The sequence below is a fragment of the Aspergillus neoniger genome (genome assembly GCF_003184625.1).
Source record: "Aspergillus neoniger CBS 115656 unplaced genomic scaffold BO87scaffold_56, whole genome shotgun sequence".
NCBI lineage: Eukaryota > Fungi > Ascomycota > Eurotiomycetes > Eurotiales > Aspergillaceae > Aspergillus > Aspergillus neoniger.
This window is the reverse complement of record NW_020291184.1, coordinates 21024-44146: the sequence shown is the minus strand read 5'-3', so window position 1 is coordinate 44146 and position 23123 is coordinate 21024. Positions and strand designations below refer to the sequence as shown.

General features: G+C 49.1%; 6 protein-coding genes across 6 annotated transcripts; 2 read left to right on the top strand and 4 right to left on the bottom strand.

The window, feature by feature from the left end:
• Window positions 1-89: 89 nt before the first annotated feature.
• On the bottom strand, window positions 90-2783 carry BO87DRAFT_369883 (MFS transporter). The gene is made up of 3 exons (XM_025622005.1): window positions 2159-2783; window positions 1158-2079; window positions 90-1103 (listed from the first exon to the last, which is right to left on the bottom strand). Exons 1-3 carry the CDS (start codon window positions 2422-2424, stop codon window positions 441-443), a joined length of 1851 nt encoding a protein of 616 aa, XP_025474426.1. The 5' UTR covers window positions 2425-2783; the 3' UTR covers window positions 90-440.
• On the bottom strand, window positions 2539-2910 carry BO87DRAFT_449792 (uncharacterized protein; the record flags this gene model as incomplete). The annotated part of the gene is made up of 1 exon (XM_025628376.1): window positions 2539-2910. A coding segment is annotated over one exon (216 nt), but the record flags the coding sequence as incomplete, so codon positions are not given.
• Window positions 2911-3667: 757 nt separating this feature from the next.
• BO87DRAFT_430978 (inositol polyphosphate kinase KCS1) lies at window positions 3668-7886 on the bottom strand (the record flags this gene model as incomplete). Its single annotated transcript, XM_025627569.1, has 2 exons — window positions 3668-5618; window positions 5689-7886. 2 exons carry the CDS (start codon window positions 7884-7886, stop codon window positions 3668-3670), a joined length of 4149 nt encoding a protein of 1382 aa, XP_025474424.1.
• Window positions 7887-13093: 5207 nt separating this feature from the next.
• Window positions 13094-15322, bottom strand: BO87DRAFT_345594 (amp dependent CoA ligase; the record flags this gene model as incomplete). Its single annotated transcript, XM_025620864.1, has 10 exons — window positions 13094-13546; window positions 13604-13620; window positions 13679-13802; window positions 13863-13952; window positions 14014-14107; window positions 14162-14216; window positions 14279-14514; window positions 14577-14986; window positions 15039-15091; window positions 15143-15322. 10 exons carry the CDS (start codon window positions 15320-15322, stop codon window positions 13213-13215), a joined length of 1593 nt encoding a protein of 530 aa, XP_025474423.1. The 3' UTR covers window positions 13094-13212.
• Window positions 15323-16801: 1479 nt separating this feature from the next.
• On the top strand, window positions 16802-18446 carry BO87DRAFT_345590 (CFEM domain-containing protein). Its single transcript, XM_025620863.1, has 8 exons — window positions 16802-16855; window positions 16908-17043; window positions 17107-17288; window positions 17345-17381; window positions 17438-17505; window positions 17561-17943; window positions 18019-18086; window positions 18146-18446. Exons 2-8 carry the CDS (start codon window positions 16917-16919, stop codon window positions 18403-18405), a joined length of 1125 nt encoding a protein of 374 aa, XP_025474422.1. The 5' UTR covers window positions 16802-16855; window positions 16908-16916; the 3' UTR covers window positions 18406-18446.
• Window positions 18447-19733: 1287 nt separating this feature from the next.
• Window positions 19734-21408, top strand: BO87DRAFT_380890 (phosphatidylinositol-specific phospholipase C domain-containing protein). Its single transcript, XM_025624397.1, has one exon. It carries the CDS (start codon window positions 19879-19881, stop codon window positions 21292-21294), a length of 1416 nt encoding a protein of 471 aa, XP_025474421.1. The 5' UTR covers window positions 19734-19878; the 3' UTR covers window positions 21295-21408.
• The last annotated feature ends 1715 nt before the right edge of the window (window positions 21409-23123 follow it).

Below are 23123 nucleotides of genomic sequence, written 5' to 3'. Positions count from 1 at the left end.
TGAAGCGATCTTTGACGTAATGAAGTGCACGATGCCTGTTATTGATTGATAGACTAAACCAATAGGAACACTCATTCAATCAATTCCAGCTCAAAGCCATGCATGCTCTGCAATGCATTTATAGTATAGATAGATAGATGATGAAACGACATTCTAGTAACCCCGATAAACGCGTGTAAATATGGTATGGTGTGGTTTAACGAATTACCCGAGACCCCGTCCCGCTAAAATAGCAATAAGCAGCATGGACCATCAATAAGCGGATGTGAAAACCAATACTACCCTCTAGGGGGTAAGTTGCTCCGCTCCAAATGAGGCACGTAAAAAAAAGAAAGGAGAAAGAAAATGCAGCGAGCGGCTAATATAACGCGAAACACCAACATAGCTTCAAATATACCCAAAACCGTGGTTATTCGAGGGAAAGACAGTTTCTATAAGAATCAAACAACAACGCCTCGCCGTCTCCAATACCTCCACGCAATCAACCAAGCCCCAATGGCTATCCAGACGCTTACCGTACATCCCACGGCCCAGAACCCAAAGCACCTCCAGCCATGACATTGGCCGTCATTCGTGCCGTTTCCGTCGTCCATGGCGTCCTGGTATCCTTGCGAATACACTAATCCCCAGACGGCTGCTCCAGCGGCTGGAACCATTGCAACGATACCCCAGTTGGTGGCGAAGTTCTCGACGCCCCAGACGACAGAGATGATAATGGGAACGAGTGAGAAGGCGCTGCCGTAGCCGAGACCGATCAGGGCCGTGGTGAGGTGGGTAAAGCCGGGGTATTGAAGGGGGATGGGGGAGGAGAGAAGGAGGTAGCCGATGGAGAGAAGGAAGGCGGAGGGGAGGAGGAATGCAAGGCGGGTGAAGGTGGTGCGGTTGGTCGCCGATGCGATGGAGGCAGGGCGACTACTTTCTAAAGGACCGGGGAAGAGATGGGTTGCTGGCGGGGCGAAAAGATCGGAGAGCGAGCCGGTGAGAAGTCGGGCAATGGTGGAGGTCAGCGCGATGGTGCTGACATGGGTTGATGGTAGGCCTGCAGGTGACGAGGCGTTTGTAATATTTGATACGGGAGTCAGGGATTGGACAATAGTGCCCAGCTAGAGAGCGACTCGGTCAGCTTAAGACAACTCAGTATATTGGACGCAACATACGTTATTGATATAAGCCTCTCCTGGTCCAGTGACCAGGAAGAAGCCAATCGCAAGCCACCACATTGACTTGTCCTGGAGGAAGATCCTCGTCTCATAGTTCAGCAGCCAGTTCTTCTTCCGACGCTCTTCCTCCTCCCTTTCCTTCTCAAGTCTTGCTGCTTCTCGCTCCTCTTCTGAGAGTGTGAGAGTTTGGTCCCCATCGGATCCGGTGCCGTCGTCGGCCTGCGAAAACGTTCCATAAGCAGCCCTAACTTCATTCCTGGGCCGGAAGAATTCGCTCTCTTCAAGAAGGCCACTGCGCTCCAACTCCTCTACTGCCTCGTCGATGTACTTGTCTTCGTTCTCATCCACGATCCTCAGAGCAAAGGTGCCAATCACACCAATGCAGAACAACAGGATCGCGAGGAATAAGAAGTATTTGTACACGTTGACATCGCCACGAGCACCATCCTCAAGTCGGTCACACAGGAAGTACGTTCCCACCTGGCTCTGCCACATGCCACTAAGGCCAAACCCGGCGATAGGAACAGCAAGCATAATACCCTTATGCTTACCCCTGCCAAAGTTCTTGGCGCATGTTGCGACCGCAGCCAAGTACATACAACTTGTAGCAACGCCAATGGCAATGAAAGCCACGATCATCACCCAAAACGGCCAGCCCTCGCCACCTGCATCAGGAGGCGGTCCACTCTTAAAGGCCAGTGCAGCCAGCAGGTAGCCAGCCCCAAACACGAAACCAGAGAATAAAGCCAGCGGAGATGGGCTGTACCGATCGCAGAGATATCCAAAAAGCGGAACAGGTAGGTACATCGAGACTTCTGCGGCGATCGCAACTGCATTGACACGGAGTTGAGTGTAGTGGAGGCGAGTGAGTAACAGGGGTCCGTATAGCGAGAATGCGGTAATGCTACCAGCTCCAAGACTGATGACCACAATTCCAATTAGCCAGTTGTCCAACGAGGATGCGATCAGCGCATCCTATCACGCACAAGAGATCTTACCAGCTGATAACTCCCCAAGCAAAACTGCTAACCCGCACCACTTCCCTGGCCATCTTCTTTCTATCCCTTTCTAAGATCTCGTCGACAACATCATTCAGGAGACCATCGTCATTGTTGGTGGCCGATAAACATGACCCTGCCCGTGACCGTAGGTGTCCTCGCTGCTGCTCATCCGCCTCAGCATCTGCATCATCTAGTAACGGGCGATGAGCATCAAAGTCCCGCTTGTCGATAGCTGGGTCTTGCTTATCACGGGATGGCGTCATAGTGTCTCCCTTTTTGAATAGTGATAGCGCGATCTGGATGAGGACGACTTTTCACAGATTATAAATCCTTCGAGGGCATGAAACGGGCAATAGCTGCCTGGGTAACGTGTTTCGGGTCCGACCAGGGGAAAGATAACAGTGTGCCTGGCAAGATGGGCCTGCCTGTGAGTTCTCCGCAAACTAGTCCTCCGCAAACGGAAATCAGAAGGCAGCAAACCAGAAAGATGAATCAACGCGAGTATAAGGGAGAGACAGAAGTACCATAGGCCTTCAACACATCAAATAGGACCTCCCAGATATCGAAACTGGGAACCAGCAAGCCCCTGAGAAGCGTGAGGAGAAGGGAATGCGGAGATGGGCTGCTGACTGAGTGACTGACGAGGCGATGAGCCAAGCTGCGATTAGATAATAAGCCGTGAGGCGATAACCACACCGCTTATCGCCGCTATCACGTGGCTTGATGCCTGAAGGCCTTGGGCAGCACACATATACTATAGCATCGTTATGCTGGTTTGACTTTGCAGTCTACGGCTGAACTCTTATTAACCATTATAGATATTCAATTCTCCTGTCCCCGGTCTAAGCTCAGCGCCTATAGGTATGTACACACAAACACAACTACCGAACAACACTCTGTGGAAAGAAGCTGGGAAAAGCACGGATTAAAAAGTCCCCGGGTATCGGACCAGTCCCCAGGAGGTATAATCAGTAACACATGTCCGAGAAAGAATAAAAAGCTTGAAAGGAAGCAATACCGGCGCACCCTTGCGGGGGCCAGGCCAAATAAAAAAAAAAAAAGAAAATCAGTTTCATACACGCCATGAGAATGTAGTGGCCCCCAAGCAGAGACCTTCTATTATGCGCCCGGCACGGATAGTAAGGTGTCTGTGGTGAGCATCATGCCATGATCGTTCGTCAATATCGTAATGTATGTTGCCGAAAAACAAGTTGTAATGTCACCCATCTACCCCCGTCATCGTAATCGGTTAAAATTATTCAGCGTGGGTATAGCGATGGCACCGCGAGATGGGAAGGGCCAAAGCCAGCTGTGTTTGGTTGGTATGCAAGTTTGATGCCACATCCCGTGAATGCAAGAAGAACTTGCCATGTGGACATTAGGGACAAAGCAACCCCGGTCCCTCCGGCTCGAAAGCCCGAGGATCGAAAAGGAGTGAAGGCAGGGATAAAGCAGAATACAAAGGCGCACTGAGTTCCGACCGTCAGAGATTGAAGGAACCCGGATCTAGAAGCTAACCTCGCCAGGGTCAGTCTCCAGTACATTTTCGTCCCAATAGCGCTGAGATGAATCATCGCGGTTGGCGTGCTGGGAGCCAAGCGCAATCGCTTCCCCTTCACCTCTTTCAACGTAATCATCTTCGGTGATCTGTTTCAAGATGCGCTGGAAGTACATCCTAAGGGTTCGTAGGCCCCGAAGATAGCCACGATCAATATCATCTGGATGCTGTGGAGGGCAGGGAGCATCAGGCGATATTTCATCCTCGCCCGTAACGCAATTAGCGAAATCAACTATCTTCAACTGCACGTCCGAGTACCCATCATCTGAAACCTGGCGTTGTAGAGTGTCTCGCATATTGGCCGACCCGGAGGGGCCATTGTTTTGAGATGATTTGTCGAGATTATGGGGGTCTCCATCGTAAAGAATCAGAAGACTGCTGGCATACAAGCGATAGCGCTTGAGCTTCCGAATCATGTTTTCCAGCTTGGCCAGCTTTTCGAGAATGGCGGGTATCTTTTTCGCCACACTTCTGTAACTTGCACCATCGTAGAGAAAGCGAGTAAGAGCATCCTGGAATTCGCGCCCCGATTTCAAGTCTCGTCCAAAGTATTTGTCCTCAAAGGAGTACTCTTGCTTTTTAACATTCCACGATTGCATGCCGCATAGACGAACGCCTAATTGCTGGGACGTCGTTGACTGGCACTTGCGTCTCTGTGACTTGCGTTTCTTCTCATTGGCCTCGATTCCATACTGGCGAGTCCCCATCTTGAGGTCCAAAACACATGGTTTGTTCATGCCCGCAGTAAGATCTTCCAGCAAGAGAAAGAATTGCACTCGATCGTCTTTCCTGGTCTGGGCCTCTTTGGGGTTAGAAGGAAGTTGCGCATCATCGACATTATTGGTGCTGGGTCGGACTGGAGACCGGGAGAGGACATTGTTACCCACGCGGCCATCAAGCTGCACAGAGTCCGCTCCTGGAACTTTGGGGGCTACTGGGATTGAAGAATTCGTGGTATGATGGGATGGTGGAGGGGCCGGATTATCGCCCTCCATTGAGAATATCCCATCTTCCTTATCACCCCCGTAACCTTCATCATCAAAAAACAGCAGATCGCCTCCCGGCTGCCCAGAAGTCATGCTTCCTCGTCTTTGCAACCCGCTCCCAGATCGGCGCCGCCTCACCTGCCGAGTCCTGGATAACGAGCTGGAACGTTGGGGAGACTCTTCGGTCCGCACTTTCTCGAGACGATTGTGGCCCGCATCCAGTGCTGTCGATGCTGAAGATGACAGACCCGGTCCGTCACTTGTCTGCCTATTGATATCGATTGCCCCGGACTGTGTGGAGTCAGGTTCTTCAGGTATAGTCCTGCGGCTGCTGGCCGTATGGTCTTCCGATAAATTGGCCCTCCGCCGGATTTCAATGCCATCTGATGACGTCCTCGGTAAATTGAGATGGCCTCGAGCATGGCGACGGTGATGGTGCACGGCAGGTGGACTGAAGACTTCACGCAGAACTTGCTCTTGCAGCTTCCTGTTCACAGTGGTGGCACCCCATTGCTTTTTCTTCAGGGTCTGTGACCCATCCAAAAGGCAGCTCTGAGCCTCTTCGTCTCGCAACTGCCCGAAATCCCCGGGGAAGCGCCTATTAGCTGATAAGGATCCGTCAGCAGTCCTTGGGCGCTGGCCGCGGGAGAAAAGATCGGCTGGGATTATATGACGATTGTTCTCGAGAATGACTTGGGGAATTATGCCGGTCACCTGCTTCTGGCTGAAGATGCGTTGCGGTTCGGCGTCATTCTTTGTAGGGCTGCGGGCATCTGCTGCTGTCACTCCATCATTGTCCGCATTGTTAGTAGAATGTATCGCATTGCTACTATCAGGGCGTTCCGTGTGGCTCGCTGGGGTCTTGGATCGCTTGGGAGTTTTTGAAAAGGTGACATTCAGAACGCCAATGTATCTGGAGGACAAGTTAGACAAAATCTGATTGAACCAGCCCTGCAGGCAAACTGCTTCACCGCCATACGTACCTAGGCAGAAACATCAGCATCTCAGGATGCCTGCGCTCGATGCGCTCATAAAACTCGTTTTCCCGGTTGTTGAGTTGCTTGCAAACAGCGCGACGGGAAAACCGAAAAACGGTTGTATGACCCCCAACCTGATGGCGATAAGGCTTCAACTCCACAGCCCCAAGCGGTCCAGCCGGTTCATGCTTGTGACGCGGACGGGTCAGACGGGAGCGCTGAGTCGGGGTGGCCGTCGGCGTCACCTCAGCCTCATCCGTCACGCTGGACTCTTCATCACGAACAGACATGCCGCTCTCGTCGGCAGACGCGGGTTCGGACTCTGTTGAATATTCAGCAGGGCGCTCGGGTATGGAACGAAGAGACTCTTCATTAAGTTTGTCTATGGGAGCATCCTGCCTGCCTTGCAGGTCGCCGTGTAGGATTCTACTATCTTTCTTAGATCGAAGGGATATGTCCACATGATTAGCTTCTTGCTCCTCAGGAACGACTTGTCTCTTTGGCACCAAAACGTGACTACTCTGCGCTGTCGAGATATCAACGGGTTCCACGCTATCTTGGCCATCTGTAAAAGGTTGAACCTGATCGACTTCCTCAGAGAGAGTGACGCGCTCGTGTGGGAAATAGACAGCAGACGAAATTTGCTCATCTTCCTCTTCCTCGAACTGCCCCGAACCACGGCGTTGCTCTCTGCTCGCGTCCGATGGAGAAAGACGTGACTCGACATGGTCATGCAATTCGGGTGCCTTGGAGAAGTAATCTCGGTTTCTCTCCGCATATTGGGTTGGGATGCTCCGTGAAAACGAGGTGCCATGACCTCCCCCGGGAGTGAGATGGAAGTTGCGAATCTCCTCGAGCAAACTGCGAGGTAAGGCCCTAGGCTGGGATTTAACCACATTGTCCGTTGGCATATGCGGTCCAGTTTCGCTTTCGGCGCCTGGCGTGAACGGGGGAGCGTCAGCAATAGAAAGATGTGTAAGGCTCTTGGAACCTGTCAACCCCGTATCCTCAGACACGGGCGGGATATGCAAATTCGAGTCACGGCGTTCGCCGGAGTAGCGAGGTTCTGAATGAGCCGTCAATTGCTGCTTGTCGTGTGGTTCTGGCAGCTCATCGAGTCGACCCGCGCGCTCTTCCTTGCGTTTACGATCGGGTGATGTGGTGTTCTCTTTGAACAGGCCCAAGTAATGGCTTGACTTGCGGCTGCGCACATGAGAGGTCGGCTCCGCATTGGCCAGATTTGCTTCGATAGACTGCTCTACTCTGGCCCGGCGGCCCCGACTCGAGCTTCGCTCGGGTTTCATCGCACGTGCGCCGTCCTGAATTTGTTGCCCGGACCATGGCTGAGAAATGACTTCGATGTTGGTAGCCGGAGATTTTTTAGTAGGAGAGCGTGTTGCGGCATGGGACGTCGCCAAGGAAGCATCGTTTAGAGAAGCGGAAAGAAGACTGCGATGAGGCGATGGATCCTCCGCAATGGCAGACTTCGTCGCAGCATCGTCCGGCGCAAATTTGCGAAGATGTTGCAGGCTCTCCCACACTGATGTATGCGAACCCCGTCTTGGCAACTGGGAACGCTTCCCCAAGGTCGCATCAGAGTCCACCGGCAGGAGGGGGGTAGAATGCGGGACTGCCGATGGAAGCAACGAGGGAGAGCCTAATGAATGCTTCCTGCGAACGTCAACTTCCATGTGGGAAGGGCCGACGTGAGTAGGACGGGGAGGGAGGACCTTGTGAGGGGAAATCGGAGAAGGAGTGGAAGAAACATCTTCGAGGGGAGGTATCAGGCTAGCGGGCGGCTCATTGTGCACATCTTGCACGGGCGCAATTTGCGGTGTGACGGCGGATTCGGTATCAGAAGGGAGGTAATGGGTTGCAAAAATGCTATCTCTCTCGGACAGCTGAGGGCTATGCGATCGGTCTGGGCGGGAGAGCCGTTCCACGGGGACGGTAGTAGGCCTTTTTAGAGTAAAGGTCGAAACAGGCGTGGCCCATTGACGAGCCGTGGGGGATTCAGCGCGGGATGGGGAGGGAACTTGCTGAACGACATCGTCGTGGATGAGCTGGCTCCGAGCGTCGTGGTGGCGCTGCTGCTTGTCGTGAAGGAGTTCAGGCCCGTCGGAGCAATCATGTTGGGCAGACGCGGCAGGTGTCACCAGGGGTCCTGACCAGGTATTCTCAGTCGCAGATGGAGGCCTTGACATGGGGAGGACATTGGTCGGAGCTGCAGGAAGGAGAACAGGGTCGAAAGGAGCCGAGAAGGAAGAAGCGTTGTTCGGCTGAAGGTTACGGGTTGGGTGGTTGTTTCACCGAGGAAGGCGGAAATAGTAAAAGGGCAGAGGCGGATCTGGCGTCACTGGCAATAGAAACTCAGAAAACCGGGACAACCGAGAAGATCAGGGAACATCAGCCACGTTCCGGGGCAAGGGCATCTTACAGGCTGGGAATTAGTTGCAGGGCCGTGGGGGGGGATGGAAAGAGCAGGGGAGCTGAGAACCTCTCCAGAAGGCTTAGACAAGACAGGTTAAATTCGAGGTGTTATCGTGGTTGGTAAGGATGATCGGGGAACGGAGGCTGGAACTAGTGCGTGGTGAGCAGCGGTACTAGTAGCTTTGGGTTGGGGGTGTGGGCAGTGAGGATCGTAGTATTCCCGGCAATTGATAGGGTATAGCAGAGGGAAACCAAGCAGGGAGGAGAACAGAGAAAGAGAGAGCACAAACTCTCGGGGAAAGAATAATAGTTTCTTCAGTAAGTAAGCAGGAAGTATCTTACATTCCGTCAACCGGCAGTAGTAGCAGCAGTAGTATCCTTTTTTTTTTCCCCCAAATAGCAGGCAGCAAGATGGTTCTAGTGGAAAGGGAAGAAGAAGGAACTAAAGGAAGAAGAAGCAGTTTGGCTCACCGCGGAAGAAATGACGCGGATCCTCGTCACCGCCTTTGGGTGGAGCCTCTCCCCCGTTCGAGCAAATTTGGGGAAAGTCAAATCTTCCTCCCTATTTTACCCTTTTCTATGCAGTAGATAGATACGGAGAAGATAGATAGTACACTACAGGAGGTAGTAGAAGAGTGGACTCTTGTTCTGCCTCACCCAAATATGTTTGCTGTACCACTAGTCCAGAAATGGAGTCTGTTTGTCCATCTGTCTATTTAGTACCGACTTTCACACAAAGAACCCTCTTTCTAGAACTCTCAGCCACTGATGATCCTCCCCGAAGCCAAGTCCAAGGCACTGGAACTCTGTTCGAGCCCAAGTCACCGAGTTGTTCATAGTACCCCCATGAGAACATTATTTGAGCCAATGGCGACTTACAGATCCGAGTAACTGATACGTAAAATCAACAGTGACAATGGCATTTCTCGTCGTCCAAAGGGTGAGAAGCCCCGGTCATTTATCGGATCCTTCCCTCCTTGACCAGATTCGAAGTAAAAGTGACCTAGGTCATTCCCAAACTCATGCCCCGATGGTCCCGTGGATGAAACACCCTGCGTCTGATAGTCCGGCATACCACATCCGGTGCTGAAGCATTCTGACTGAATCACCTTATTGATCCAGTAGAAATGATACAGACCAGGTCAGAGGTTCAGACAATTCCAATGACTGGAAAGTCCCCCTTGGCACATGGGCGACTATTGACACTGGTTCGCATGTGACGTGCTTGCGCACTCTTCTAGGAGGAAGCCCTTGCACAGCACGGTGGACGCGGAACAAATCACCATCCACAGGCGCCTTCGGGGAACTCGGAATGCAGACTACCGCCCTGCACGGAATATGGCTGGCTGGATAGCTTTCTCTCAATTCCCTCGCTCAACAATTGCAGCGACAGACACCTGGATTGATCCGACAAACAAATATTGTATATGAGACCGTGGAAATAGAACTCGGAACGGGTCAACCCAAATTGGGAACTGTGGCTTACATCTGAAAGCTAATCCCGAAGTTGATCTGTGACCTCGAAGAGACGAGATTTTGCTTTTTTTTTTTTTTTTTTTTTTTTCCTTTCCGAGTGAGGAAACAGGACCAATTCCCCTTAGAAGGTTCGAAGATTCGACAACCTTGCATAGGCGACTATTCACACTGAAGTGTCCTTGATTGCGGCGAGGCTAGTACTATTGATTTTGGTGCCCCGGTGGGGTCCGCGATCTGGGAATTCCACTAATGGAGGCCTCTAGGCCGATCCGAGGGAACTACTAGAGATTAGAGTGCATTTTACTCCGTACTCCGGAGATAGACGGTCGCTCGATAAGACACCTCGAGATAACCTGCTCGATAGATAACGACCTCCTTTGTGGCATCTGACCCATTCGGCTGGTTTGTATTGGCGGATGATTGATCAACAAAGCACGGGGGGAAATGATTGTTTTGGTTTGAGAAACCCTCAGGAACCTCCGGGAACACCCTGTCTGAAGGGGGAGAGAGACAATACTACCGGTGGTCAAAAAGTAGTACGTAGTAGTAGTCTTCAATAGCATCCACAAGAGATCCCAACTACCGACGGAGTGAACAACATTCCCGCACTTATCAATTCCCCCAGTTGGAGGCCCACTCCCGCATAACCCCGTTCCAGCGGGATGGACCAATGGTTGGTCAACGTGATCGGCTTGTTGGTTATTGGCAACCGTTCCCTGCCCCATTGATAAGGCGCCCAAACGGCCAGATCCTCCAGTGCCTTAAAGCCTAAGCCGTGAACTCCATCCCTGTCGGTCCTTCACAACCTCATTTAGGTCTTGTTTGCAATTCCCGTGTTCCCTTTCTCACCGAGTCTGCTGCGTACAATCCACACTATTTCCTGATTTTCTTGCTATCATTACCAATGTGTCTCCACCTTTTGTCCCTCCCTGAGATCCTATTTGACTCCCTAGTATTCTTTCTATCTACCTACCTCATGCCCCTTGGACAATTTGATAGATATATCCGCTACTGCTGCCAAATATGACGTGTATCGCTTGGTTCTAGGGATCATCCTCATCAATACCGTTTTTCTAGGCAAGGGTAAACAAATTTTTCCATCAGGGTCACCAGATCAGGTTTTATGTCCCGTTGAAACTGGAACTGACATTCCTCAAATCGAGCCATCATGCCTTTAGTGATTCCGTGCTGGCTGCCGTCTAGCCAAGACAAGCTGCACCTCGGTGAACCACCATCGAGTATTGCGCAATTTGTGATGGTTGTTTGGCTATCTGCCTTCCGAGGCTTCGGTGTGAAACACAGCGTGAAATATCCTTAAAGTAGCACGTAATCGGCGACGAAGATACACGCTATGGCAGTTACTTGGGTAGTACGAATATCTCGACATTGACTATGCCTGAGCACTCGTGCGAGTATAACATATTCTGGTCTGGATTTGACTTGAAAGACCAACAAAAGAATATCTAGTCTGCTTCCCTAGACCCTTACATGCTACAAGATAATCGATAGGGGAACTAAATAGCGCTCCATCCACCTAATAGTAGGAACACTGACACTAATCCATGTCAACTACTCACTAGTAATCCTTCTATCTAACGGCTGAACACTCAACGAATAGAAGTCGCCTCGCCCCGTTCATCCCCGCCTAACAATGCCGAGCCTGACTCAAATTAGCCAAACATAGTATATATAAATACTCGGAGCTCTCGGGTTTGAGTTTCCCTTCCTTGGCATGTAGGGCTTTGCCCAGCAGGCACCAGTGTTCCGGCATTTTCATTCCACCCCCTGAGTAGTAGAACATTACTAACAAATATTAGAATGCAGTGCGAAGGGGCCCAGTCTTGGTTCTGATAGTTGATTTGTATAAGCGGATCATCTGGTCACTGGCCAAGCAATACTTATTCTCATGTAGTCTCGGTCAGGTGGAGATGGTTCAGGAGTATTAGCGACGTGCAGCATACCAGTTAATCTGAGCTATTATACGTTCATAATACTTCATTAGTATCCGTTCAGTCTAGAAACTCATACTAACCGTGTTTATTGGAATATCCTCATGGACTCTGATCTGGCTTGATAAAGGTAGTGCATGTCATGAGCTTGAAGATCTGGCACTCACTCTATCAGAACGACTTTTTATACTAGATCGAGGTGGTGACTCGAAATTTACTGAATGAATGTTGCTTGCTGGGAAGTAAAATGTTATAAGATACTCGTGGTCGAAAATGAGCACAGAACTATCATGAACTAGTTCTATATGTAATCGGAGAATATTCTGCCAATGGAATGAGACTACTACTACTCCAATTCGAAATCTTATGAACTATCGGTTTTTGATCGAGAACGAGGGTTTTCAGTCAATCATTCCACTGTGGGATACATCCATACAGCCCCTTCTATGATAACTATACAAAACCCTTCGTCATCTGGAGCAGAGCGAGAATTCTGGCTACAGAGTAGTATATCTAAATCTACTAGCTCAATGCACATCAAACGACATTAGATCACACCCATAGAAAAAGTTGCAAGCCACAGAAGACAGATACAATGGCATCTCTGCCCACTATCTCCACCATGTTGTTACGTGTGCTAGTGGGAGATCGTATCTCATTCACATCTATTCTTGATCAGAGACGCGGTAAAGTAATTGCGCATATGATCAGAATAATATCCTTCAGCCGTTTTAATTAGACCAATTTTCCAAATGCCTAGTACTGTTCCAGTGAGTTTAAACCAGATTATATAGCTAGATATACGGGTCTGTATATTGGAAACAATCTATAAAAGACAGCTCTACTGAGCAGATATCTACACTTATAGTAACCAGGAGGGTCTTACCTCGATATTATGTATTCAGGAATACGTGCAGTGAGGCTGGTATGGATTCCTGTATTTGGTTTAGTAAGCTTCTCCTTGAACTCTGCAGATATCTCGAGAGCGAAGATTTACTGTAGCTTGGTTTTATTATCTGAGGCATTACATACGAGAAGCTCGGATACAGAAAGGGAGTAGTATATTAGAACTGTTTGTATAGCAGACTAGTCTATATAGAACTTGCTCGGAATGCGCAGAGGAGCTTAGGACAATTAGCGATGTGCACTCAATTACACCTGCACCTTTGGATCCGAATAAGGTAAAGTAATCCAAGTGCCAGGGTTTCGATTCCCCGTGGGTCACTAGAGTTACAGGCTTAGAGGTCTGTAGTTGGCTGGCTGATAAACAGGCTGAAAGACAATTCAAGAAGAAAGAATAATCGAAACGAATAAGTTGGAATTAGGAACAAGATACGAGAATCTGGCTCTGGGCTCTGTCTTCCAAAACTGCTGGATCAAGCAGACGCATTAATGGTCAGGAGTTAAGGTGCAAGATAAACAAGTATGAGACATCTAGATGTTATGGTTCCACCCTATGAAGCATACTAATTAGCGATTTAGCTTTCAATAATGCACTTTCCTTTTTGCAATTGCTTCCATCCAAACAACTATTACCGTTCCAAGGGATTGTTCAACGAGTCAAGAATCAACCACCCATCAACCGTCCATGAGTGTCAAATTGAAAACGGATAACAAAAAGCAGTAAAAGCTGCTTCAAGTAGAAGCATGATACAGGCACCTCTGAATAAAGCAACTAAAGCTTAGCCTCTCGTGCCTCGTTCAACTTAGCCGGCAAGAGTCTCCTAAGAATCTTGCCAGTCGGTGTTTTGGGCAAGGTCTGAAGATGGAAAACACCTCCTCTGAGCTTCTTATACCCTGCCAGTTGGCCGTCCATCCAAGAGCGGATTTCATCAAGGACTTTCTGTTTCTCGGGGCTTGGCAGCTCCACCGTGTCTGGTGAAAGACTCACATATGCGAGGGGAACTTCCGTCGCTTGTGCATCGTCGTAAACTGCACAGACCGCAGCGTCGGTCACATTAGGATGACGGAGAAGCATGTCTTCAAGCTCTGAAGGTGCGATTTGAAACCTAGAAAAATCGGGTTAGCCAAGGGCTGGATATTGCCTATGAAGATTTTTAACTCACCCTTTGTATTTGATCATCTAAATACTATCTTTTAGCTCCAAATCTCAATAATGGGAAAAGACAGGATAATCTTACCTCTTTGAGACGGTCAGTAACCCAGAAGTTTTGGTTCTCGTCCAGCTTCAAGATATCCCCTGATTTGATCCATCCGCCATCGGAGAAAGTGCGCTTTGTTGCTTCACTGTCATTAACGTAGCCCCTGTAGAAAGGTTAAACACGTCCATGCTTGCAAGATTGAACGGTTCACAGAGTTTCATACATCATAACAACTGGACCGCGGAGCCAGAGTTCACCTTCCTCACCAAGAGGGACATCCTTGTTTGTCTTTGGGTCAACAAGACGAGCTTCCCTAACATGGCATCAGCAAAAAAATAATGGCTGCAAAGAGGGAGTCAATCAACAGAGCTTACATTCCTGCAAATAACTTGCCAACACACCCGAAAGCCTTCTCGTCTTCATCGATTTCATGAATCACTCCCCCGGAACATTCTGTGAGTCCATACCCTTGTATTTGTCTTTAAGAAACTGATATCAAAGCCAGGAAGTATCGACACCTACCTTGACAGATACTGGTGTGTGGAAAACGCTTTTTGAGAAGTTGCTGCACCGATTTCTAGCGGAAACATACAGTTAGTATCACACACAAGCTACAAGATATCAAGCTCAAGGTTTTACCTTCAACGGGGCAGCAGAAATAACAATACGCTGCAAGGAGTCTAAGTTATATTTCTGAGCAATGGGCGAGGCGGCAAGACCAAGTGCTACTGGGGGCACAATATGAAGATCTGTAACCTTTAGTTCGCTCGACTTGCGACAAAAAGATTCCAAGTCGAAAGCCGCGAGGCCGCAATAATGGGCTCCAACCCACATGCCAGCCAGAACCGCTATTGTCAGACCATAAACGTGACAGTCTGGATTTTGAATGCATCAGTAGACCTGGAAAGGCAAAAGTTCAGGAAGAAGGGGGATTCACATGGTGCGAAAAAGACTTCGCGAACAGTTGAATTTACTCTGACAGGCATGGAGGCACGCATCATGATGCTGTTCATGACAAGGTTGTGGTGAGAGAGTTGCACACCCTTCATTTTTCCAGTTGTTCCAGAGGAAAAGCAGATAGTACTGGGGACATCCTTGGAGTTCTCCCCTTGGAGATCATATGGGGGAAGGGTTTGCGAATCTCCTTCGCCAGTAACATCTTCCGGAAACTGAGGCAGATTTCCCACCTTGCAACGAACAGTCAAAACCTTAATGTCAGCCAATGACAGAGAGGCCAAAGCATCCTGAACTGTGCTAAGCTTCTCCTCGATGGTGACTACATGTGTAGGTTGCACGATCTGGAGAACATGCGATATATCTTGGTGCGTTGCCGCTGTATTCAAAGGCCTATCGGAAGCTTAACCCTAGTTCCCCATTATGCGACCTGAAATCTACTTACGCGAAGATAGCACCTGTCCACCACGTCGCATGCGCAAGGAGAACAAAAGCATTCTGCGATTCCAGTCAGACTGAATACTAGATAGACGCATATGGATCTCTTACGGAATTGTTAACAAGTGCAAGTAAGGTGTTTCCAGGTTGTAGGCCCAGCCTCTTCTGTAAGCCCCAAGCAGCACGAGCAGCTTGAGAGCGAAGACCACCATATGTGAGAGCTTCATCGGAAAATGTATCGGTATGAACGGCTTTAGATGCATCTACATCTTCCGGGTTGTATTGAGTCATGAATTGAGGAATGGACAAATCCGTCGCATCGTGAATTGGGGTGACTGGTGATCTATAAACGACCATTTTGCCGGACCCGAGTCTTATGACTGATTCTGTACAAATATAGAGTTTTGTGTTAGAAGATCAATGAAGATGGCTGACATTTGCTAAACATAACTAGGAAGACCTCCAGATTGCCGTCTTGCTCCTCAAATACCTCGCATTGCCGCTAACTCTCGGCCTTGCTCTCCCCCGTGAGTGGGTCGTATGAATATGATACGGGCTGGAATTGCCTAAAAGGTAAAGACACCTAGACTCATTGAACCTGTTTTCCTGGCTCCAAGATAGTGTGCTTAGTTTGTACACCAAGGCCAATGAAGATGGCTTTGTTCTCCCGCTGCTCCGTGAACTAGTGACCAGTCGAGACTAGCTACCGTGCATGTTGAAACTAAACAAGCATTGTCTGATATCCAAGTGGCAGAAAGCTTGTGCCAGTGTCTCCACAAGAGAGAACCTCCACTTAGCGCGAATCCTTCAAAGAAGTTTACGTACTTGATAAGCAAAGTGGTTAGCAACGGGCCGCACCCGTCAGGGGCACACAGAATACCCTCTATGATCTTCTCGCCATGAATTTATACCCGATCGAATCCTCTGTCAGTTAAACTTGTCAAGACCAACGAGTACAGCGTGCGGTAATTCCCTCCATACTACGGAGCTTCTTCATGGTTCCTTTGCCTTCGCTGAGTCGTGGGAACAGGGAGATACTAAGCCTGATCTGCGAGGCCAATGTCAATATTATTGATGCTTAGGAGGTGCCTGATCGGCGCATTAATGGGTAATACCAGCAATTTGCGATGATTTTACTGTACTAAAAATAATAGCTGATTGAACGGAAGCTAACTGCGGACGAAAATTGCTCATTCTTGTACTCTCAACGTGTTGTAACGTTTTACAAATTTTTATTAAAAATATGTCCGTTTTGTCCAGCAGTTTGGGAGGCAACAGAGCCTTGGAAACAGAGGCGATGAACCATTCTTTTCTACCGCTGGCTCAGACAAGTTTATCATCCTTTCTCAGCTTTTGAATCACCCTTGGTCATATCTTTCAATAAGTGATGGCCGACTAGAGAACTTTAACCTCTGACGGCCCGCGTGAGTCAAATCCCGCGGCATCTGGATCAATGACTGGTGGAGGCCTCGATGCTTCATGGCTCACTTAACTGACATTGTACTAGTTAGCTTTGGTCGTGGCAAGCGCCCTAAATTTCCTTTCATTTAAGGGGCAGACCTAAAGCTTAGCTTAATCACTAGACCCTCCAACAAGCGAACAGGCTCATTGTAGCTCATGCATCTTCACTCACGGATTTCCTTTTCGCCGCTAATCGTCTGAGCCTTCCTACCACATGTTTGATTGGATTTGAACTCAGCATCAGCTGTGCAGAATTGCAGCAGAATGCGAATTCTACGACTTGGGGTTCTATTCTCAGCCTGCGTAGTATTATTATTGGCTGACTTGGCATCTGCCGGAGCCCAGTCTTTACCAGCATGCGCTGTAAGGAATTGAGTTGTTCTTTCGCAGAACATCATACTGACACTGCCTACAGGAGGAATGCATGCTTGAGCTTGTCCCTCAGTCATCCTGTACCCTTGCCAACCAAACATGTATCTGTACGAATGTCGAGTTCAAGGAGCAGATGAACGTCTGCGTTTCGGCAAATTGCACTGTCAAGGAGGGACTCAGTGAGTGGCTAATAAATAATAGATGAAGATGCGAGTCGCCCATGATTTAACACAATTTTGCAGCTACGCTCAATGTCACAGATACCACATGCGGAGCTCCAATTCGAGACCGTACTTCTATCAGCATACTGGTTCCAGCAGTTGGTCTATTCTTTCTGTTCTTCGTCGCATTGAGGTTATATACACGCCTTGTGATCACGAAGTTAGAGATGGGCTTGGATGACTGGGCAACTATTTTCCTCGCGGTAAGAGTGCACCCTCCTTCTCTGAGGTTCGAACCCTTCAAATTTAACTCTCCTAGTGTTGTGCCGTGCCCGTTAATTCTGGTTCTATTTTGCGTAGGTCACCTAAATTCTCACAATGACACAATGGTATTACTAACAATCGAGTTTAGTTGGGGAAGCAGGGCTAGGAAAGGATATCTGGACCCTCGAGTTCAAAAACATCACTCGAATTCTCTACGTACGAGTTTCCAATTGACACGCGGGATTGATAACCTGCTGACCAATTCCATTAGCTTTTTTATATCCAAGAAATTCTCTACGCCACATGTGTCGCCCTCATCAAGATCTGTTTCCTCCTCTTCTATCTTCGCATCTTCCCGAGTGATCGAATGCGCCGCGTTATCAAAGCATCCTGCATCATCTCCGTTTGCTACGCTTTAACTTTCATATTTGCCTTCGCGTTTCAATGCACGCCTATTAGCTATAACTGGACAAGCTGGGATGGAGAGCACCACGGTTCTTGCGTCAAGACGAACGCCTTAGTGGTTACTGCCGCCGGATTGAATATCGTACTTGACGCTTGGGTTATTGCCCTCCCTATACCCAAAGTGATGAAGCTCCAGGCATCAGTCAGTACGAAACTCCAAGTCACATTCATGTTCTCTGTGGGGTTCTTGTGAGTTCCTGCTTTCATTTCGCCTTCATTTCTTCGGCGACGGACCATTCAACTACTAACACTAATCAAAAAAAGAATCACAGGTGTCGGCATATACCGCGCTATAATGCTCAAGATCTTCGCAACAAGCACGAACGCAACATGTAATATCCCCAAACATCCTTTCTTCCACCAACCAGATTCTCTAACAATTTAGCAACAGGGGACATGGCTGCTGGCGGCTACTGGTCCGTGATTGAAATCGATGTGGGCATTTTGTGTCTCTGCCTACCCGCTTTGCGATCCTTGCTCGGTCGCCTATTCCCCTCTGTGTTCGGATCAACAAAGGAGGCCAGCAGCATGGGACTACCAAGCAGCCAAAAGAAAATTCGAACTGACAATCGCGATGCGAATACCAGTTTTGTTCAGTTGATTGAGATGGATCATAATGGGGGAATGAAAAGTGACCATGATATACATTAGCAGGTAATAAACATTGGACGCTTTTAGCATGCTTGATGCTTTTAGTTTGTAATATACGTATTCAAAATCTAAATTTTAATATATGAAGGGGTGTTAAGAGAGTCTACTCCACGGGCCCCCGGGGCACCGGAGGTCCAGTGCCCTTTGGTGTGCACGGGGCCGGCCCGGCCCCCTCGGGTTGCCGAGGGTGGCCATCCGATAGTACAGATCGGCATCCGCACTTCCGCAGCCTCCTTGGTGGGCCTCAAAGACCATCTCAGGGGTCTTGTGCCCAGGCTTCCAGGCGTCCCGGTTTTTTTCGAATGATCTAACCAAGGAACAAGATTTTATTAGCATCTTCTCTTAATTTCGCTCTTAATTTGCGCTGCGCAACCCCAGATTCCACACTAGGTTCTCTGATACTCCCAGAGCTATGTACACAACCCCCGAATCAGCGAGGAGCGCTGCAAAGATATTGATCACATCCATCCCAATCGACAAATCCCCAATAGTATAGGTTTACCAGCGGAAGGGGACACATTGGTTGAAAGAGATAGACTCCGGATTTATTGAGCAATGAGAATCGCAATGGCGATGGAGATTTGCAGGTCATTTGCTTCGCATTTACATGAAAGCGTAGTGTCGGGAAAACTTCAGTAATTCGTCTGAATCAAGTCGGCATGCCTTCAAAAAACTTGATCAAGTCACTAACTAAATTTAGCACACATCTGAGGCTGACAAAATATGATCACTGAGATCAGCACTTCAGCCGGCCCCGTCAGCCGGTATGTATGCCTTACAAAACACATGTAATATAAAAGGGTTCTGACATCACGCCTCTCACACCCATGAGAACAAGTTGTAGTTCATCGTCTGCGATTCCTGCTTCCTTTGATGACTATTGTGTTGCATGCCCACACCAGTCGTCCTTGTGACTAGGTCGTTCGCCGCTTGGTATGCGCGTAGGGCTGTGTAGTTAACAATTGCAGTCTCGCATCGGTTGCCAGATGAGACCTCTCACATGTGCGGCATTTTCGCTATTGGCCTATGGTACGATGCTGTGATTATGAACATCTATTGACAAGAGGTCGAAAGGGCAGGGCTTTTTAACAGGTATTGGAGCGCTAAACCATAAAGGGCAAAAGACTAACCGCATAGCGTAATTCACGGGGGCGCCGTCTACATGGGCAATAGAAATCGGAGTAACAACGTGAGGATCTCAGGGCCATAGATATGCAACACTCTAATCAATGGGTACGATAAATTAAGAGGCAACTACGTAGCAGGCTATATAATCACGAGACATATCATACCTCTGACACCCTGGCATATCATCATATCCGATGATCCCACGATGTGCCGGGGACAGGGAACTTCCCAATATGGCTAGTAGTTCAATAGTACCGATCCAAGTGGGACAGGTTGCAGAAAGGCAATGCGCCAAGGCGAGCATCCCTCAGTCACCTTCGGGAGAACACCACCCGCCCACTCACTATGCCCAGCAAAGGCATCACTGTATACAGTTACATCGGCGTTCCGGGCTACGAGGTCGGCTTTGCTGTGCCCCAGCAGGAAGTGCTCCATGATGCGGCCCACAACTTTACCAGCCGTCAGCTCGAGATCGACTCGTCGCACATTCAGGGGCTCGGCAACTTCACAGGTCGCTTCGAATGGACCGTCTTTCGCTATGGAGAACGGGTGGCTGGCGCACATAACGACGTTAACAGTCTAACGGGAAAGATCGAGGGAGGCACGATGGTCGCGACACAGGACTTCCACCCGATCGTGACAGAGGACGCCATCATCACTTATGGCTTCTATGCCGCGGGTCACGGCCAGGTTGGTCTCACCGATCGCCATCAGTGTTATGTGACCATCTGCTCAAGAGAAAATCGGGAGTGGATGGGAAGTGTGGCTCCTCCAGGATCCCCTGCTGCACAGCAGCCCTTCTCGCGCTTCGTGCTGGCTGCGCCGCACGACAATGGAATGAATGGGATGACGGCATGCGAGGCTATCTTTCAGCATCTCGATTCGGACATGCTGGCAGTCGTTCGTCGGCTTGTTCCTCTGCTCGAGCACGTCAATCACGTCCCAGACCACTTCCTCATGAAGAAGCTACCTCATATCGTATACGGCCTCTCCATCACCCAAAAGAAAACCGTCTCGACTATGCTGGCCATGGGCGCACGGTACTTTGAGTTTCGTCCAGCTAAGCTCCTTCCCATGTTTCAGAAAGTGTCTGCCCTACGAGACACTTTCTACTTCCAGCATGCGTGCATCCCCGGTATTGCCTTTGACGAGTTCCTCCGCGAGCAGGTCGCCTTCCTCGACGAGAACCAAACGGAGATTGTCACAATCCATATCCGATGGGATAACATCGTGGCAGACTGCCAGCGGCCCACAGAGGACGAGATCTCAGATCTCTTCAACGAGGCGTGTGCCAGGGCTGTGCGTAGCCCGCTCACATGGGGAACACGCGAGTGCTTTGAACAACCGATTGAGGATTTGCGCCGCACGGGGACTCGTCTGATTGTTGTCATCGAAGCCGACAAGTACGATAGCTGGACCGCTGAAGCATACGCAACACTGAGCGCCGACTCGATAATTGACCGTTTTGAGTCCATGACTACCGAGGGACAGGCCGACTCCGACTTGACCATCCTGCAATGCCAGGCGACCTCCCAGTCCATCAAGGAAGTGCTTGTCTACAGCGTCTTCTCTGCAGCAGCGGCTAGCTCTTGTCTCACGTCGACCAAGGGGATGCTTGACATGCAAACCTTGCCCTGGATTAGAAAGAATGCTCTGGATAGACTTCGGGCCGAGAGGACTATTGTTCTCATGAATGACTTTATTGATGGGGCAACTGTCGACACGTCCATTATGCTTTCGCATCAGCGCTTGTCCTTGTAAACCAACCATCGCATACTGTGCATAGATAGAATGGTGCCTGTCATATTGTGTACATACTAGATAGACAGTGTTCGGTATTCTTGTCAACCACTATATACTTTGTTTTCTTCAGCGTACTAAAGACTCGGATTCTGGCATTCTCTCAACACCCATCCACTCATTCCATCTAACTCACAGCTCTTAGTGTTTCTAGTACTTTATCAGTACTAACTTGATGCTGTCTACTTGCCGCATTGCTCCAGTCCGGTCAAAAAGTGTTCCTGTCACATCTGAGATTGACACTACTCCATCCTGATTCCCTTGCACGAAGAACTAAACACAGCACGGATCGGACAATGCCAGCGGTGTCAGGTGATCGTTGTCCATTCTTCCATTCGTCGGGCAGCATATTGAAAGTTCTTGTTTCACCCTCTCGTCCCCTCCGTCCATCTACCATTTACTAGGATCATCCCTGACATAGAGCTGACAACTCATCAATTCACCTTTGGCTTCGCAATTTACTTTTACAGAATGCAGAACCATGATGCCGCAAAATGTGACTGGTAAAATTCCCATCAGCAGACCAGAACCGAAACAACCAACACCTCCGGTCGGACAGGCCATCCCAGAGGACGTGGGATTCTTGAACGAAATGAATAGTTAACAGACTCAATACATCAATTTGTAGCTCCCTTCACTAACAAGACTCCAGCCGAGCAAATTATACGAAGCAAATTCAATAATCAAAGATCCGTCGCTTCTGCACAAATTACCACCCATCCAAAAATGAACGAAAGCAACCAAACAAAATAGAAATACTCATCAGCCCATATCACTAGCTAATACTTGATATCGAATCTCCTTCTCCACCATCTCAAACTCCGTCGCCAATTCCTATGGTATGCGCGCCCCAGTGCAATTGCCCCAAAAAGTTTCTGTGCCTTGGTTACCAGGACGATGTTATTGGGGGATTTGGAGATTTTTTCGGCCAGACGATACGGAAAATCGTCTGATTCTGTGGTTGTCGACCAGTCAGACGAGCGCCAGAAATAATCGATCAGCACATCCACTAAAGATGAGCATGGGATACTGTATGCGGTGTTTCCTAAGTCGGCGACTTTGGTGGCAGAGGCTGGTAAATACAAAAGCTATAGAACCAAAAGAAAGAAAAAGAGAAAAAAAAAAATGTCATCCAGCGTTCATGATTAGCCGGAGAGCGTAGTTACTCACGTCTTGTTCTGCAACAAACTCGACAAAAATCTCGCGATCACCGAAAGGGTCGCTGTATAATACGCGATTTGTGACAATTGGGAGGAAAAGGCTGGTGGTGATCAAGACATCTATCAGTCGGGGAATCGAACCCTGCCCTGACACTGCCACAGAGACCGTGTTGGCCTCGTACGGCTCATCGGACGAGCCAGTGAATTTCTAAATGTGTAAGGGGTATCGCTTGATTCGTGAGGAATGGGTGGTTTGAATGGAATAAGTCAGTCAGGGATACATACTGTATGCTCTGGTTTCCAGGCCGGGAGACTGTGCCTGATGGACTGCCGGCCAATTACGACTATCTTGACATCATCAAGTTGTCTGCTGCGCACAATAATGGTTGTTATGGTGCGATTGCACTGAGGCCATAGCCTCCAGGCAATGTATTGTCCTGCATTTGGCATCATTGTTCGATGATGAGGTCTTTTTGGTCGCTAAAAGAGAAGAAGACGACCAGGCACCTTCTTATACATATCGGCTCCGGCCCTTCTGTGGTGGAAATCCTCGGTATGCCTTCTACTATCTAGTACCTTTGCATTTGTGTTCTGACGCCAATGCCAACGAAGCAGCCCCCCCCCCCCCCC

What these genes read in the sequence shown, in the direction of transcription:
- BO87DRAFT_380890 (XM_025624397.1), top strand. Translation starts at nt 19,879, where the DNA reads ATGCCCAGCAAAGGCATCACTGTATACAGTTACATCGGCGTTCCGGGC.
- BO87DRAFT_345590 (XM_025620863.1), top strand. Translation starts at nt 16,917, where the DNA reads ATGCTTGAGCTTGTCCCTCAGTCATCCTGTACCCTTGCCAACCAAACA. An exon ending in CACTGTCAAGGAGGGACTCA is followed by an intron (nt 17,044 to 17,106) that starts GTGAGTGGCTAA and finishes ACAATTTTGCAG; the next exon opens with CTACGCTCAATGTCACAGAT. An exon ending in ACATCACTCGAATTCTCTAC is followed by an intron (nt 17,506 to 17,560) that starts GTACGAGTTTCC and finishes CAATTCCATTAG; the next exon opens with CTTTTTTATATCCAAGAAAT.
- BO87DRAFT_369883 (XM_025622005.1), bottom strand. Translation starts at nt 2,424, where the DNA reads ATGACGCCATCCCGTGATAAGCAAGACCCAGCTATCGACAAGCGGGAC. An exon ending in GCTTGGGGAGTTATCAGCTG is followed by an intron (nt 2,080 to 2,158) that starts GTAAGATCTCTT and finishes TGTGGTCATCAG; the next exon opens with TCTTGGAGCTGGTAGCATTA. An exon ending in GAGAGGCTTATATCAATAAC is followed by an intron (nt 1,104 to 1,157) that starts GTATGTTGCGTC and finishes GTCGCTCTCTAG; the next exon opens with CTGGGCACTATTGTCCAATC.